The 18,741-nt window shown below is 42.3% G+C and overlaps 1 protein-coding gene across 15 annotated transcripts in view; it reads right to left on the reverse strand.

The window, feature by feature from the left end:
- Positions 1 to 18,741, reverse strand: part of AAK1 (AP2 associated kinase 1) — a 193,540-nt gene that overhangs the window by 59,502 nt on the left and 115,297 nt on the right. For all 15 annotated transcript variants that reach the window (XM_033239304.1, XM_033239305.1, XM_033239315.1 and 12 more), the window contains exons 5-10: positions 18,598 to 18,740; positions 10,357 to 10,478; positions 8,942 to 9,023; positions 8,325 to 8,457; positions 5,517 to 5,620; positions 3,345 to 3,424 (exon numbers count right to left, since the gene is read on the reverse strand). In XM_033239304.1, coding sequence (XP_033095195.1) covers positions 3,345 to 3,424; positions 5,517 to 5,620; positions 8,325 to 8,457; positions 8,942 to 9,023; positions 10,357 to 10,478; positions 18,598 to 18,740 — 664 coding nt within the window. The remainder of the gene's footprint in view (positions 1 to 3,344; positions 3,425 to 5,516; positions 5,621 to 8,324; positions 8,458 to 8,941; positions 9,024 to 10,356; positions 10,479 to 18,597; position 18,741) is intronic.

Here is an 18,741-nt window from a genome sequence, read left to right on the forward strand (position 1 = left end):
TGAACCCGTTTCTAAGTCCTGGCATTACATGAGATGTAAGAAGATTATCATGCGGCAGTTTTCATAAACCATAAGAAATAACTGGTTCAAGCCTTCTGTCTTCTTCTTTGACTATTCCTTGGTCCTGCTGCTAAGAGCAGGGATGTTGCCATATTGATCCATGCAGTCAGGGCTACACTGTAGGAATGGTGATGTGGTTAGCTTGAAGAAGTCTAGATCCCTGAGGGCTTCATGGAGCAGAACTGCCATGCTGGCCTTGGACTACTTATCTCCAGATTTTGTTTACTTGAGAGAAAAAAATAAACATCTATCTTTTATACACAACTGTCATTTTGGACTTTCTGTAACTCACAGCCAGACTGACACTTTCAAACTAATACAGGGAAGACTGCTTGCTCCTTGTGAGGGTGCAGATGCTAAGTTTCACGAATTTACAGTAGTCCAGGCAGCTAGCTACTATCTAACTGACATCAGAGTTGGCCATCCTTTGAAACTCCACTTTAGAGAGTATAACAGGTTAGGCCAAAATTAACAAGTTTCAAGAATATTTCCAAAGCATGTTTTGTCAAAATATTTCCAAAACAGCCTCCATGAATGTAAAACAGGAAGCAAAGCAGCTGGCCTCATGTCCTTCCCATGACGTACCTCCAAGGTCCATCCTGGGCCCAGAAACTTCGCACTGGCAACCTGTTAGAGGGATGCTCTTGTGCTGGCTGGGGAAGTGGTGACATAAAGGCTATCACGTCTGGGGGGCTATAACTTGGGCAAGGGAGGTGGGAAGAAAAATGGGACATGTGCTGGAGAAAAGAAGAAAGGTGTAAGAGAGAAAAAGCTGGCCAGGCATGGTGACTCACGCCTGTAATCCCAGAACTCTGGGAGGCCAAGGCGGGTGGATCACTTGCGGTCAGGAGTTTGAGACCAACCTGGCCAACATGGCGAAACGCCATCTCTACTAAAAATACAAAAATTAGCCAGGTGTGGTGGCACGTGCCTGTAGTCCCAGCTACTCGGGAGGCTGAGGCTGAAGAATCGCTTGAACCTGGGAAGCGGAGGTTGCAGTGAGCCAAGATCATGCCACTGCACTCCAGTCTGGGTGACAGAGTGAGACTCCATCTCAAAAAGAAAAAGGGGAAAAAAGAAAAAGCCAAGGGTGAGGGAGGTGAACAGGCTTCTGTAGAAACCCAAACAGCAGAACCTCCATGTTGATCATCTCTTGAGGGGAACATCTTAGAGCAATGGGATCTGGAGCCAAAGAAAACTATATTTGAGTTCTAGCTCCTCACTAAGTAACTGTGTGATAATGGGCCTGTCACTTTCCCTCTTTCAGCTTTGGGTCCTTCATATGTAAAAGGGAAAAACACATATGCCTACATCGTAAGGCAGATGTGAACATCAAATGTATCAGTAACTATGAATCTGTTTTATTAATTGTAGAATGCCCAAAATATTAGTTTGTATGGACTTCAATGTGTCTGTTTTGTGGAGTGGAGTGGGGAAAGGGATCATTGCTTAGCCTCTGCACATATCATGTTTGAGCCTACTAGGAGACAGCCATGAGCACAAAAGACTAAGCTACTTAAATCAGCCCAAAAACGACTCCCAAAGAGGTGAGCATGGCCAAATTAGTGAAAGAAATGGACTCCAAATAACAAGTTTTGTTTGTTAAGCAAGTTTGCTACGTTTATTAAAAATCAAAGTCTCACTATTTTAGAGGCACATCTAAAATAACTTCATGTATACAGCAGGCATTTAATAAATATTAAAGAACCTTTTAGGATACAGATGTTATTTTACTGTTCTATTAAAATTCACATATTCCCATCCCGGATACTTTGCTGATGCAGTTTGCTGCTAGCACTTCCTCGCCATGGTGGTATAAAAAAGAGGAGTATCAATAACTCCAGTGCTACCTCTAGAATCTGCCATTTGGAAGGTGTGGCAGCCATGCCAATGTGCCTTGTAGACCTTCATCTACAGGGAGCAGAAAACCCCGATGCCCAGATGCTGCATTCCTAAAATGCAGCACTAAATCCACCATTGCTGTGGTGTTTGCCCTGGTACCATGCTTCCCATAGGTTGCTGCCAGCCCTAACCTCCAACCCACAGGAATTCCTAGGAGATGAGGGACTATCTGCTGGCTCACTGGCACAAGGACCCCAACACCTTTGGTGAGTCTTACATAAGCTGTGTCACAGTCTAGGTCACTTCACCCATGCTTCTCCTCCCTCTCTCTGGGTCAGACTTGCACTGCCTTCTGATGGCGCTCCCAGGCTTTCCTGACTCCCTCCCTGTTTTCTCTCACATGGGCATTTCCCCAAATAACATCTTTGTTTAATCCTCTTTTGGCATCTGCTTTTCGGAAGAACCTAGGTTCAATAGACTGTGATTAGCTAAGACCCGGAGAGTCTTCTGCTGTTCATGGACCTGGTGCTTTGACCTGCACTTTCCTCATGTGGTTGGAGCCATAGAAAGTAAGAAGGAAAGGGAGGTTGAGTATTAGAGTGGAGAATGTGGCTAACCAAAAGTCAGGACACATGTTTAGTATACTTTTTACAAATTTTAAAAAGATTTAATTTTAAATTTTAAAAATTTTAAAAGGGTCTCGCTGTATTGCCCAGGCTGATCCCAAACTCCTGACCTCAAGTAATTCTCCTGCCTCAGCCTCCAGGGTAGTTGGGACCATAGGCACGTGCTACCATGCCTGGCTAATGTTTAGGATACTCTTGTACTAGCAGCAATTTTTTTTTTTTTTTTTTTTTTTTGAGATGGAGTCTTGCTCTGTCACCCAGGCTGGAGTGCAGTGGCATGATCTCAGCTCACCGCAATCTCCACCTCCCGGGTTCAAGTGATTCTCCAGCCTCAGCCTCCCAAGTAGCTGGGACTACAGGTGTGTGCCACCATACCCGGCTAATTTTTGTATTTTCAGTAGAGACAGGGTTTTGTCATGTTGGCCAGGCTGGTCTTGAACTCCTGACCTCAGGTGATTCACCTTCCTTGGCCTCCCAAAGTGCTGGGATTACAGATATGAGCCACCGCGCCTGGCCATACCAGCAACAGTTAAAGTCTGCTGTTGCCTCATCTCTGAATGCCCCTGAGCCTATTCCCATGCAAAAAAAATAGCTTTAGAGTTCTTGATTCTCTTTCAGATGTAGATCACAATGTTTTATGATATTCCTTTTTGCATTCCCAAAGAACAGTTTCTGCCTAGGCAAGACAGAGCTTGCTTTCCTGATCTGTGCAGCCCCTGGTCACAGCAGCATATGTAAGAATCAAGAAACACAGGCATCCTTCCCTGCTGCTGTGGCAATCCAAGGAGGACATGCGCTCATGAAGGCATTTCTTACCTGGCCTTTGGTTGGGTCTTTTTTGCAGCTGCCTCACTGGCTTTCACTGGTTCAGGAAGCTTTGCAGGAATGGGAGAGTTCTACAGAATTGCAAACAAAACAAAACAAAACAACAAAGACATCGTAGATTTCTTTGTTAAAGAATAAGCAGCCTGATTGGGACTGAGAGCTGATGGAAACATATTTTGGGATCTTCTGGAGCAGCTTCCAGGCCCTGCGGTCTGTCTGGTAGAGAGAAGGAAAGTTAACCAAATGCATGTCAGACTCAGCCATAGTCAGGAAAGAACAGGAGAGAGTAGCTTGTGTGCAGCACACATTCCCTGATTATTCTCTACCTTCTGTACCACGCTGAGTCACTGGGGCTTGATCTCGGTACCCTTCTCCCATGCCACAGCTTAGAAGTGATGCTATGAAAGGAATGGGAAGGAAAAGTCTGTAGCTGGTATTATTCTGGATCCCAGAAAGATCTTCGTTCGAGCTTATCAATGTGTCAAACCAGGGTGCACTGCGTCTGCTAGTCAGAATGCTCAGAGAAAACCACAGCCACCCCTGTGTATGGCTGCTGAGCTAGTACCCTTTCCAACATGTGAGGCACTACTCAGTCCACAAGCCAAGGAGAGTTCCTCTGGCTTGAAATCTGCACTATCCATCTAATAATGCCTCATGAGGGAGCACCAACTAGCTGTCCCTAACCCTAAAACAGGTGCTTACCACTACTGAGTACCAAATGATATGAGACTTGTGAGGTGTACTTTTAAAAAACTAGCTACCAATCTGAATGCTTCCACTTAGATCTCACATTATTTAACTTTACGAATGGGAAAGCGGGACTACAAAAGAAGACAATCATGTTTGGTTACCGCACAGTATCCCTCGTTTTAATCTGGGAAACCCAACACACAATACTAGTTAGAAAACTGGCCTTTTACGAGGGTCCTCTCGCTTCCTTCACGTTTCCAGGTGGGGGGAGATTTTTCTGCTGGAAAACTTCTAGCACTTTCTCTTCTTCAAGCATTTCTCTCCAAAAGGAGAAGAGTTGACTTCTGTGACTGACAAGACTGTGGAAAAACTGAGCTGGTCCCGTTTGCTGTTGCCCTCCTTCCTTTAGAGAAGAGCCGGTCCCCCAGGAATCAGGTGTTTACATCTCAGTCATGTGGGTCTAATGCTAGGGAGCCTGACTGGTCAAGCTGCATCTTCTGACTCAAGCTTATTAGTAATAAAGCCAATATTCTGAGCTCCACCTGGATGAACCCCACATCTGATTTCAAATGTGAGAGTGAAAGAGGAGCAGCACCCTTAAGCCCCAGCAGTGAAATCAAAAGTTCATTATTGGAGGAACTAGCAAGAAAACTGCAGGTTAGAATCTATTTATTATAGCATCCATTCACAAAATATTTAAGAAAAATAGATCACAATATGACATGAAAAATATGCAAGGATTTTTAGTAGAGATGGGGTTTTGCCATGTTGGCCAGGCTGGTTTTGAACTCCTGACCTCAGGTGATCCACCCTCCTCAACCTCCCAAAGTGTTGGGATTACAGACATGAGCCACCACGCCCAGCCGTATTATCAACATTTAAAGTCTGTAAAAAGGACATATGCAAGCATTTTACTCCGAAAACTGTGAGTGCAGAGTTTAGGATTACTAAATGTAGAAAACATTCTTATGGCTTGATGTGCTTGAAGGACAGAGAAAGAGGAGTGTGAGTTATAAATGGCCAACAGCAGAAGCAAAATCAAGAAAGCTCTGCTGCAAGGAAGGAGAACAGGGACGGGGCGCAGGTTCTAACAGGCATGGGGGCATGTCCAAGGCCTTGCCTTGGGAAAGCAGCCTGCCTAATCACCTCCAAGTGACTGCAACAGGCATGTGGCTCTTAGAGAACTAGAAGAGTTGACAGACATGAAGTTGGTCAATCATCATTCAAAGTGTCCAACTCAATCCCTAGGGCATTTTTTTGGTTCAGTACAATTGCTTCAGTTTTATAATTAAATTCCATGGGAAAATTGGATTCCCTTTACGGCAATTGCTTCACAGTTAGCTTTGCTTGAACGCCCCCTAGTAGATAAAGCAAGGGACATCTATATTCATTTAAACAGCCGATGAACACCCCAGGAACTCAAAATGGCAATTGGATAATGTTTACTCCCTTTAAGTAGCACCATTCACGTACCTGTACATTTGGAATTGGGCACTCTTTCTTGAGTAGCTTAAATGAGAAGTAGGACACCTGGTAAATATCCGGCCTTTTGTCAGGGTCTGGTTCCAACATATACCCTAAGGCAAACATACGTGAATTTATTTAATAATATTCCAACAGTTATTACACTAGTTAGGAAGCATCATTCCTCTCTCTATTCCCAATGTTTTGTTTTTAAACTTTTATTTTTCATAGAACTCAGACAGTATAATTAGCCCCTTTTCTCCCCCTTAGAAAGAGAAGCTCTAATGTTCCTGAAATATTTAATATCTATAAGAAAATAAAAATAAAATATGTGGATTGTAGCAAAGATACTTAAAGTTCATATTCTATGCTTTGCACCAGAGGGACTCAAGCTCTCAATATGAAAGTTACCACCTGCATACTCCAATACCTAGGAGGTTACACGGTCTTACCACGGGCTTCCTTGGTTCATCTTATCTTACTAAATGAATGATTATTCTTAATAATTATAACCAAAACCCAAACTTCATGAATTTACTTATTATTCTTTTGTTGGAAATATTAGCTGGTTTCCAGATTTTAAAAAATTACAAAGTAACATATGCATATTTACTTTTCCTGTGACCTATAGATCAATTGTCTATTTCCAGGTCCTTTAAGCTTCTGCCTCCCTGAGGCTGGAAAAATCCTTAGGAGGAAAAAAAATCTTTGAGAAGACCACAAACATACACATATATATGCAAACAAAAACACAAGGCAGCTGACTGCTTAAATAATAAAGTGAATGCTCTGGACACTAAGTTCCAAAAAGATCAGTGAGGCTGCAGCCTTGTGACCGCCCTGCAGAAGAGGCAGAGCTTGAGCTGGTTCTTGAAGGCAGGACAGAATTTAGTCAGGTGGGAAGCAGTGAAAAAGACATTCCAGTTGAGAGAATAGTCTGAGCAAAGAAGGACTTGGAGAAAGACAAGAGAGTGTCTTGCTGCAAGTAAACAGAGGAGCCAGAAGGACAGGGTAGAGAGAAGGCTGAGTGGGTGGCATGCAATCAGAATCAGAATCTTAAATGCCATGCTAAGAAGCTGAGCCCTACTGTGGGACCATTGGCAAGCCGCTAGAGTTTCCTAATCAGGGACATGAGAGGTGGTATTTTATAAGAGGAATCTTTTGGTGAGGGTGTGCTGGAGGGGTTGAAGAGAGAGGAGAAAAGCTGGTGACCAGTCCAACAGTAGAGGCATGAGCTGACAGAGTCTGTATATACTATGGTGACAGTGATGTACGTGTAAAGAATGTAATGAAAATAGTAGAAACTCCAAAAAAGGAATATGACCGAGAAAATGATTGAACCTTTCCTCTCTCTTGCTAGCTGGATCCAAAGAAATCTTAAATTTCACTTTTCTAGGCTTCAATGCTGATACCACTGAGAGAAACTGAAAAGAGGGCAGGGGAACTGGGTATTGAGGGTAAAAAGAAGGAAAGAGGGCTAATGATGATAAACTTAATTTTAGATCTGTGCGTTTAGGGTGACAGTGGAGTTGCCAAATGTTCTGCAAGCAGTTTGGGAAAGATGTCCATGGTATAGATATTCATAAAGAGTTGTTTTTCCCAATATGAATTTACTACATTAATGTTTAAAAAATTATCAAAAAATAATACTAGTCTAATATCAAAGTTGGCCATTTTCCCATATTTCCTACCAATCTCACTTACATACTTGGAATTCTAACATGAATATAATGCTTTATCTCTTAAAACAATCCAACAATTATTAAATGTCATAATCTAGTCCTTTAAATATTCCTCCTTTTTTTTGTTAATAAATGGAAGAGGCTGATAGACAAAACTAGCACAATGGAATGGGCAGCACCTTAAAAGCTGTATCTATGTTAAGTGGATAAGTTACCTACATTTTCTCAGTTTCAGTTTTCTCATTTGCATAATGGGAATAATTATACTTAATATATAAAGGACTTTAAGAATTAAATGAGGCATAAGTAGGCCCTCAACAAATGTCAGATGCTCCACCCACATTTGCTGCTTCTATTTTTTCCAGTATATCCCCATGCAGGACCCAAACTGGGTTACTCAAGATTTATAATCAATCCATAACAGTTAAAACTTAGATGTTAAGAGTCTTGACCAATGTGGAAAGATGATAAAAATCTCTGCTTCTTTAGCATTTTAGTATAAGGGTTTTGTGCAAAGATTATTATTCTTTTTTTTTTTTTAAAGATTACTTATTCTACCATCTGGTTAATGAATGTTAGTACATATGCTTGCTATGATGATACCAAATAGTGGGGAATCTTAAGACTATTTTTAAGAAAGCATTGAGTTTAGATGCATGTTATCAAAATCCCGTGATTAACCTAAATGAGAGGAAAAACCTGGTTCCATGGAGTTATATAGTCTTAATTATGTATTCACCCCAGTGAATGCACTGCAATCATTTTCATTTGAGTTGCTTCCAGTTTTGCAAAGATGAATTTCTTATCACTTGATATGAGTCAGCTGGACTCCTTTGGTACCGGAGCTTTCATAGAGACTGCAACAGAATACAGAAGCACTCTTCTGCTCCAGGCAGTTAGGATTTCTGCTTGGGTGGCTGGGCTCAGGTGTGAAACAGAACTTCAGATTTCTAGCAAAAAGACCCACCACTCTAACTAGACACTGTTACATTGTCTTTGAGTTCCCAATCATTATCAACTAATTTCTTTACCTTTGCATCTAACTCATTACTCCTGGAATCTAATCGCTTTATCCCCCAATTCATTCTTTGTGATCAGAAATAAAAATATGAAACTAGAAGCTTAAAATACTTACTAATTAGGCAGTGCATGTCTTGAGAATATCGAGAATTATCAGGAATTGTGAAGTTTCCATCACAAATTGCCACCTGACTCTCCCCAAATGGCAAAGTGAAGTAGCATAATTTATACAACAAACATCCAAGAGCCTAAAAAAATAAAGATAGCAGATTGCTACTAGTGGTTTATTTATCATGACTCTAAATGGATCTAATGAGAAACTGGCACCATCCACATTTACTAGCAGATATAAAAACTATAGACTATTAATATATTAGAAACGTGAGTTTTAGAACCCAACACCACTGCTAGCAGCTGAGTTACAATATTTCTACCATTATTACCAAATCGTGCTCCAGTAAAGAATAAGTATTTACCTGTTTTGCTCTTAAGAACCAGTAACATATGCATGAAAAAAAAAATCTAAATAATTTCCACAGAGCTTGGAAGTAATTTTCTTTATCATGCTTCAAGAAGCAGTGGCTGGTATTCTCACATCAAGAACCTTGAGGGGCAAGTAGACAATGATATGGTACGGTAGCCACCATGCTATAGCGCTGTGTGCATTAACCTTGGGAATTTACAGTCAAGACTGCTGCTATCTTAGGTATGGATAGGTTACTCGACACCTACCCAAATGTCTGCCTTCGTAGTGATGATTTTGCCACTGTACAGGTTGACCATTTCTGGTGCTCGATAAGACAGCGTTGTGTATCTACAATCAAGAGATTCATTTTTTATTAAATATGTCAATACCATAATTAAAAACCAGGAGCAGCAGAAACACTTTTTTTTTCTTTTTACATTAATAGAATTCCTGGGAGCAATCTGCAGAAGGGAGTATGAAATATTAGTACAGATAAAATGAAAGGCTGTCCTTGGTACAATCATATCATCACACCATGGCCTTCTGGCAGCAGTCCTCCTAGTTTAAGAACATGTGGGGACTCAGACACTAATACATTAAATACTTTCTAAAAGCAACTTTTCTTGGGTCCTCAAATGACAAAATCTTCTCTTACCAGTTCTTATTCTGATACTATATTTTGCCAATTTGTTGTTTTAAAAATGGCCTTTACATGTGGCTCAACACAGAGATGTAATACTGACTGTGGTACTCTGGAGAAGAGCAGAAAGTGGGCCCTGGCTGGGGTGAGGAGTGGATGGAATCAAGAGCCCTTCCTCTTTGCTCCTGGAATCAGGCTGAAATAACAGTTTTATCTCTCGCTCCAGAAAAAAGTAGTACAAGCACATCCTCAAAGTGAGTGTCTTGGTGTTACCAAGCATGTGATTTATGCTGCTTTAGTCTCTAGATCCCAGATGGGACAGGTCTAGGCATCCCTCAGGGCCTTGGGTCGATCAGGGTCTTCTTGCCCCAGGCATGGTTGTCTGGGGTGATGCATGAAAAGGACAGAGAAGATCAGGATGTAGGTGTGCAGGCTAGACTGTTGACTTATTAGTAGTAATAGTGAGTGCTGTTACCTGTAAAAAATCCAACATTGTGGACATGAGGAGAAAATGGGTCAGGCTCTTATTGGAGTCACAAATCTAAATAAGCTTTTTCTCATGAAAGTCTGTGATTCAGTATCTGCAAAGACTTTAATAACCTACTCACCATTATTTCCACTTAGATTGCCTTATGAGCAGGAAGGAAGGAGCAATTTAGGGTTCAGTAAAAAGCACATCTGTTTGACTGATAGTCATGGCTGCTGTGATCATACTTAAAAACATCCTAGTGTTTTTATAGTGTGTGCACCTCTCAGCTTTTTATAGGCTCTGTGACATCACAAATCAAAACATCTATGTGCAATGACCACAGGACCACTGATAAAGAGCTCTAAGAGTCCTTCCTTTTACTCTGATGTATGCTTGTAAACCCCTCCTCACTCTTCACTTAAAGTCAAACAACCCAACTGTGACCGTGATGCTCTGAGACGAAGGACAACTATCACCATTCTCTCCCCACCCTGATCTTCTCACCCATAAGCTGAACGTAAAGTTGCTCATCTGATTGTGGACAAAACTCCACGAAAGGAGAAAAAGCTTACTTCTTAATCTCATCTTCTACTGCATTGACTCCTTCAGTTTGTGGATTCTGGAATTTGTTGGTGGCACTTCCAAAGTCACACAGGACATAGTGGCCTCGGTCATGCAAGAGGATATTTTCAACCTGAAAAACATTCCCCAACCACCCATTCCAAGATATCATTTAGTAATGCACGTGAAAATTTGGTTTCACAGTCACATAAATAAAACGTTTTATTTCTGGCAGTCTCATTAATATGCACAGGAAAGTTATTCCTCTCCCAAGTATCTCAACAGGGGTCATCCCAAGTGGAACACAGGAGATGCAGAGTAACAGGGAAAAGTGGGTGGAGAGGGCAAAAGGAGGAAACTCCACAGTGGGGGATGCAAGAGTGCCATTTTTGTAAATTTCAGCCACATTTCTCACCTCTGCAGAAACCGTCTTCATACTTTCAAGTCTCTGACCTGTGCCTTTGCTCTTGCTCTTCTTTTAGGCCAGGATGCCCTCCACAATCCCCACCTCCTTAGCCAACTGTCAAAATCTCGTTTTAAACCCCAGTTCAAATGCCATGTCCTTTTTGAAACTTCCAGGCTCCCACTCAGATAACATGTCACTCTTTCCCTATTGTCCTTCAGTATTTCATTCTCTCATGATCTGAATTACTTCACTTGGACCTTATAAGTACTTATATAAATGTCTTTACTATACTAGGTTAGGATATTCAGAATTAATAATGTTTATGTTTCAGTTACTTCTCAGTGTGATAAAACGCCTGGGGATAAATGGGCAGTTTTCCTGTTAATGTATTGCCCTAATTTTTTAAATAAATGAATTCTTTGGGCAGTGAGTTAGGAGTTCTAGGCAGCAGGGAGCTTATAACGCCCCAAATCTAGAGAAATCCCTGGTATCAAAGGATTCTTTTTTTTTTTTTTTTTTTTTGAGACGGAGTCTCACTGTGTTGCCCAGGCTGGAGTGCAGTGGCGCGATCACGGCTCACTGCAAGCTCCGCCTCCCGGGTTCCAGCCATTCTCCCGCCTCAGCCTCCGAGTAGCTGGGACTACAGGCGCCCGCCACCGCGCCTGGCTAGTTTTTTGTATTTTTAGTAGAGACGGGGTTTCACCGTGTTAGCCAGGAGGGTCTCGATCTCCTGACCTCGTGATCCGCCCGCCTCGGCCTCCCAAAGTGCTGGGATTACAGGCTTGAGCCACCGCGCCCGGCCGGTATCAAAGGATTCTACCAATGAAATGACAACTCCAAAATAGTGGGCACTATGTACTCAAGGTGTACTGATTTTTGGTCTAGATGAACTGAGCTGACTAGTATGCTGAAGGACAGGCCTGCCTATGTGTGGGCAGTAAAATGGCAGCCAAAAAATCTTGTTAGGCCATTAAGACTGTAGTCTCCATTGTCTTTTGTCTTCAGCCTTCCAAAGACTGACCGCCTTTGGAAAACAAAGGCAAGAGTAGACTATAAGATAGTCTATTCTTAAAGATAAGCTCCCTAAAGATAAGCATCATCTTTTTTTTTTTTTTTTTGATAAGCATCATCTTGTAATCATATTCTTGGTCTTCTCTACCTAATGCCTAACACAATGCTTGGTATAAAAAAATGTATGTTGAATGGAATAAACCAAAAAACACTGTGTATGTGTGTGCATGTGTGAGCAAACCTGGTCTGTCGGGGCAAGATATGAGCCACCAATTAACAACCAGTCAATTATAATAGGCTCTAATTTCTATACTTGTTTCTATACCTTCTTTTAATTCTTCTAAGAATTACATTAAGTATATTTTATAGTCTGTATCTGCCAATTCCAATATTCGAAGTGTCTGCTGCCAACTGATTCTGCAGTTTATTGTTTCTTATTCCTACTAAACCTTGCTTATGGTGGTGTTGGGAGGAGTTTTGTTGTTTTGTTAACTTACATTCCTTGGAACTTAATCTGTACAAAGCTTGTGAGATCTGGGTTTCAAGTCTATTGTTCTTCCAGAGAGGATATACTGATGTAGTTGGGGGCAGTACTACCCTGGAATTACTTTAATCTATAATTTTGACTTTGGAATTTCCAGCCACATAGGTAGTTTGAACTCCAGCCATCAACCTTCACAGGTACGTTCCATGATTAACAATTCTTAAGCATAGGGTTATGAATTAAGAATGATTAGAAGAGATTCGTTCATTTGAGATAAGGCTAAGGCAAGCAAATATTTCCATCATCTATGTCTTTTTTATAAAGCTCACCAGTTTAATCTACTTATACAAAGTGACACAGTCAAGCTTCCTGAGCATATACACACTTTAGGAATTCAAAATAATTCCAACAAAACAACGCTAATGTTTTCAATCTAATTTAGAGGTTATAAAAATAACAGCCATCATTTTCTGAGCTTTATTATTGCCAGTACTACTGTACTCAGCATTTTACATGGATTATCCCACTACATCCTCATAATCCCAATATGATTATTATCCTTCTCTCACAGATGGAGAGAATGAGGCTCAGAGTGATTAAGTCACTTGCTAAATGTCACACAGCTAATAGTTGGTACAGCTGGGAAGTGAACCTAAACAAACTCACCCTAGAAAGGACAGGAAATTATATTCCCGCTACCGGAAGCAGGTTAGAAGCAGAGCAATTACTCAAGGCCCCCATCCTTACTTCCAACTATAGTAGGGGTGATGATACTTGTCTAATGCATTGGGTGCAAGCTTAAGGACAGGACTTTCTTAGTGCTTTATGTTCAGAAATGCCCCTACAATAGAAATCTAGTTAATAAGGAACCAAGTGTCTAAACACTAGCCAGGCTGATTTGTTCCATGTCTCCTAAGCATTCCATACATAACCTAATTTTTCCTTTTATTCAATTGCTCCTTTTATTCAACTGCTCACTCTCCACTCAAGTTGTAACTCCCCAGAAAAACCTTTCATGACCAGTCCACAAAATCTACAGAATTGAAGGCCTTCAGGCCAAATCAAACCATGCCCACTTGTTACTCACCTAAAGTTTATGGCTGCTTTTGAACTCTGACAGCAGAGTTGAGCAGTTGTGACAGACCTAAAATATTTATTATCTGGCCCTTTGTAAATAAATTTTGCAAACCTTTGGTGGGTAATAATCACTGATAATCATTTATAATTCGGCAATGTTTCTTTCACTGTGGGTTGGTATTTAACTTCTTATGTATTTACACTTGCCTTCCCAAGTAAGACTACAAAGCTTTAGAGAAAAGGGTACCGTATTATGCCTACGTATCTCCCATAATGCCTTGTCCAGTGCTGTACACATGCCAGGGACCCTTAAATGTTGCTGATGAAATCACTTATTCAGCATCATTCAGCAACAATCTTCCTCCTCCACCTCATGCACCTGGCAGGGCTCATGTAAAATCATGCTTCTCCTATTGGATGTGTGCACTCCCTTTCTGAATCAGTTTCTACGCTTCTAATGCTGGAATGTACATCTAGAAAAGCTCTTATTACCATACATTTATCAAAGAAACACGTTTCACACAAAGGAGAAACACAAAGGATAAATGCTTGAGGTGGTGGATACCCTACTCACCCTGATGTGATTATTACATATTGCATGCCAGTATCAAAATGTCTCATGTAACTCCTATATACACCCATTATGTACCCACAAAAAATCAAAACTAAAAAAAAAAAGAAAAACGTTTCAACTCCTACTATATGCCAAGAACTTTTCTAGGCTCTAGGGATAAGGCTGTGAACACAACAAAGTCTATCCTCTCACGGAGCTTACCGTTCAACTGGAGATAAGAAGAAAATAATTATACTTGCCTGGTAGTGATAAATATTATGACAAGAAAGCAGCAGGTGAATGTATGTAAGGTGAAGGGGAATGCTATTTTAAATAGGATAGTCAGGGAAGGTCTCTCTGAGGGGAACAGAGACCTGGATGAAGAAGGAGCAGCCATGGGCCATCTCGGGGAAGAGCACTTCAAGCAGAAAACAGCAGCACAAAGGCCCTGAGATGGAAGAGTGCCTGAAGGGTCTGAGGCACAGAGGCAGGTCACTGTGGCTGGAACAGTGCTGTGCATGGCACCAGTACTGCAAAGAAAGCTGAAAACATGGGAAAGGACCTATTATGAACCAGTGCTGTCAGAAAAGAGGAGACAAGATAATGTGGAGCCGTGGAGGAAGTGAAGGACTTACAAAAGTGAAACCAATAACAGGAACAAAGCATAGAAACCAGAGTGATAATAACAGTAATAACTAATAGCACTTATTAAGTGCCAGACACTGCTCCACAAACTTTTAAAAACCTAGAGTATTTCATATAATCCTTACAAAGCCCTGTTGTCTCCCTTAACAGATTAGAAAAAAGAGGTTAGAGACGTTACCTAACTTGTCTGAGGTCACAGGCTGGTAGGGCAGGATTTAGGCTCAGGCCACCAGACAGCCAGCACCACACCCTCACCCACTGTGCTCATGTGCACTGTGCAATTAAGGGGGATGGACAGTTGAGATTGGCGAGGAAGGAGGAAGGAGAAAAGGAGAGGACCAGAGAAGCACACAGACAGCAGACTGAGGAAGGGCACTCGGGCGCCACTCAGCATTTTTCTCAGGTCAGCAGCACATGAAGACAGCCATTTTAGGAAAATTAGCTTGGCAAAATTGAGGGAGAAGGAGAAGGAAGGCAACGACGGCAGGTACAGCAGTCTGGGTGTGAGATGACTAGGGCCGGGCATAGAGAAAAATCAACAGGGATGGAAAGGGGTAAGTGAGTATGGACAGATTATGTGAGATTAAGAAGGCAGAAAACCAACTACACAGTCGTACGCCACTTTCTGAAAGCTTCAGAGAATTTGCAGAGGGACTTTGTTTTTGGCAAAGTCCCTTAGGGTGAAGCTCAAGATTGGTCACCGTTGCTTACAATCCCGAACCTTTCCATTCTTTGAGAGTGTGATGCTGCGGACCTCATTTCCCAGCCTCTCAGCTTAAGAGTGCTATTGAAGTTGTCACTGTCAAATTCTGCTTACAGCTTCAGCAAAAAGATCTAGAAGGCTACCTTCTACTGACCTCTTCATCTCGATATTCCAAACAGGTATGGCATTAGACATTTCAGTCAGAGAATGTATTGCCACTGCAAAATTTGAAGGATTAGATGAATGCAGGTTTTCAAACCTGTGTTTCTAAAAATGGGGCAAGAATCTTCATCCTATTATACTTCATGAGATCAAAACCTCTATTCTGACAAAAGAGGAGACATCTATGACTTTTTCGACATGAATGTGCTTGTGAAGCCTTAACCCTTTCTTCTCCTTTCTTAAGTGCTTGTACAAATAGCATGGTATAATACAACAGAATAAAATGGGAGTGAAAACCCGTGGTCTCTGTTCTGGTTTGATCACTCAACTACCTGTGCCGGTCACAGCCTTCCTGTGCGGAGGTTTCCCTACTGGTAAAGAAGAGGGCTGGCTTAGGTGACCTTTCCACATTTACAACACCATGATCTGCAACACTGATCTTTATCTTTCTCAGAGAAATGAAAATTTAAAATGAGGAAAATGATTAAAGTGTTAAAATAATGTATTAGAACAGAGATCTTCAATATAATAGAACAGCACCTCTGGTACGGTTATTTTTAGAACATAAGGTGCTTAAGGACAGGGACCACTTTCAGTTTACTTCCTCTGTCACTGGAAAGAAAGACCGCACAGGCAGTAGAGAAGGCAAGGGGGCTTTCCTCGGTTCTGCGTGTGAACCAGCAGACCCATACACAGAGGAGCACTGGCTCCACAAGGCCCACGCTAGGCCTGGCCTGTGCTCTTTCCCACATCCTACTAACTTTTATTCACAATGGCATCTCCTCACCAAATGGAAATCCTGCTCACGGAGAAGCAACTAGCATTTTCTCTGGAAAACAGGAAAACAGAGAACTCTTTGGCTCTGACTGCTGCTAGAACTGTGGTGACTGGTTCCCACAGTGACATGGAGCTCAGAGTGGCTGAGACTACGTGATGCAATGACAGAGCCAGGGTGAACAGGAGCACTTGGGGACGTTTCACTCAGACCTTGGGAAGCTGCAGGTGCAGCAGGCAACTGTAATTGTCCATCACAGACATACTAGCAGACAGCAATAAAAATCCAACGTGCTAATGAGAGCATCTAGATGGCACCGAGTGTAAGATCTCGGGAGTCAATGACTAAAAACAACAGCGACCAGGACTTCTCTGCAACAATCACAATCCAGGCCTCTTCCCATGGTCCCTATATCCAAGGTACAGGAGAAAGAGTCTCCTGAACCACAGTGAACAAATTGGCAGCATGGCTGATGATCTTCAATATTGATGAAAACACAACCACAGAGTCCAATACAATCAGCTCTCCTTATCTGCAGGTTTCACATCTGCCTCCATGCAACCAACCATGTATCAAAACCCACAAATACAGGGGACAACTGTGTGTATTCTCCACCTGCAGATGGTTCAATCTGCAGATGTGGAACTCGTGGATACAGAAGGCCAACTACTGTGTGTCCAGCCAGCATTGCGCTGCCTCCCTCTTAGGAACACTGAGGTGCAAGGGGTAAAGCACTGAGGGCTGGCTGGGGAATGGAGCCTGGTAACCTCACTCAGCCTTTCATGCCGATTTGCTCCACATTCCCCTGCTGAAACATCTCGTGGGCTGTTCAGTGCCGTGAAGGAGGAGGCTGGGGCCTGCTGCCGTGAAGGAGGAGGCTGGGGCCTGCTGCCGTGAAGGAGGAGGCTGGGGCCTGCCGCCGTGAAGGAGGAGGCTGGGGTCCGTTGCCTTAGCCCTCCCACCAACCTACTCAGCATCCCAGGCAAGACACTAAGCTCTGTCCCCAGGGCCCCATCACTGGGTGATGCTGACCCAGCACCTCACTGTAGCACAGGGAATGTCACCAGGCAATGCTATCCTGGTAACTAGCTTACAAGCTGGACAGGTGTTATTTACTGGTATGACATGATTATCATTCAGGCTTCATTTAATCCAGTAAGTGTTTAAAAATTAATATAAAGAGGGCTGGGCATGGTGGCCCATGCCTGTAATCCCAGCACTTTGGGAGGCTAAGGCAGTCGGATCACTTGAGGCCAAGAGTTCGAGACCAGTCTTGCCAACATGGTGAAACCCTGTCTCTACTAAAAATACAAAAATTAGCTAAGCGTGCAGCAGGCATCAGTAATCCCAGCTACTCGGGAGGCTGAGGCATGAGAATCATTTGAACTCGGGAGGTGGAAGCTGTAGTGAGCCGAGATTGTGCCACTGCACTCCAGCCTGGGCAAGACAGCAAGACTTCATCTCAAAATAACCAAAAAAACAAAGTTAATATAAAGGAAGACTCTGAGAACATGGGAATATTACTTTCTAAAAGGATCCTCTGTGTCCCTCTGCCTCCTCCCCTTGTCCTCACCTCCGAGCCCTTTCAGGCATTTACTGTGCCAGGGATGTGCCTAGAGATTGACAAGCACTCCCGCATTCAGCCTCACCATCACCCTAACCGAGCAGGTGCTGTTGGCTCCACTTTACAGATGACAAAACTCAGGCTCGGAAAGGCTAGTGATTTGAGGAGAAAACCAAGGAGCCTGGGAAGGAGGAGCTGGGGAGAAGACACTGTCACAGGATTCAAACTCTGGCACTGTCCTTCCTAGTTATATGACCTTAGGCAAGTCACATAACCTCTCTGCTTCTTAGTTTCAACTATAAAATGTAACAAAGAATGTCTCCCCCTGAAGAGACACTGTACGTAAAATGTAGTAGAACACATGGCACATAATTGGTGCTTGATACACGCTAAGTTGAACCCTGACAAGGTGCCAGTTCCATTCAACAAACACTGTCAAGTGACTACAATATGAAAGGAACGGTGCATGGTGATCGCAATTAGGACAACTAAAAAAAATCAATTAGCTGATTTTGCAAAATTTGAAATAAGACTTTAAAAACCAAGCATCATTATTTACTAAGTATTTAAATGAAAAGTATTATTTTTCACAATCCTGAAAAAGTAGGGGGAGTATATCAGGAAAAACAGAAACAACACAGGCTCAGGCATTTGATAATTATGACGAATTTCTGGAGGCTACTTAAGTAATAAAACTTATACCTGTACTGTACTTTTTCCTTTGTTATTTTCTCTCCTCGGGCAGAATATAAACATAAAAACAGGGACCATACCTTAAATCTCTCTCACATCCCCACAGTATCTACTCCATCCCTGGGGCAGACAGAAAATATTCAGGAAGAATGCACGTAATGAAAGAGCGTGGTCTGTACCTTCAGGTCCCGGTGGATAATAGGGGTTTTGCACTGATGCAGGCGGGCAACAGCCTCACAGGTATCACAAAATATCTGGAGCACTTCGTTCTCTGTAAAGCCTGTTTGCAGGCGCTGGTTCATCAGGTTTACCACCTGGCCACC

This window comes from Trachypithecus francoisi, unplaced genomic scaffold, assembly GCF_009764315.1.
Source record: "Trachypithecus francoisi isolate TF-2019V2 unplaced genomic scaffold, Tfra_2.0 Lachesis_group17, whole genome shotgun sequence".
Taxonomy (NCBI): domain Eukaryota; kingdom Metazoa; phylum Chordata; class Mammalia; order Primates; family Cercopithecidae; genus Trachypithecus; species Trachypithecus francoisi.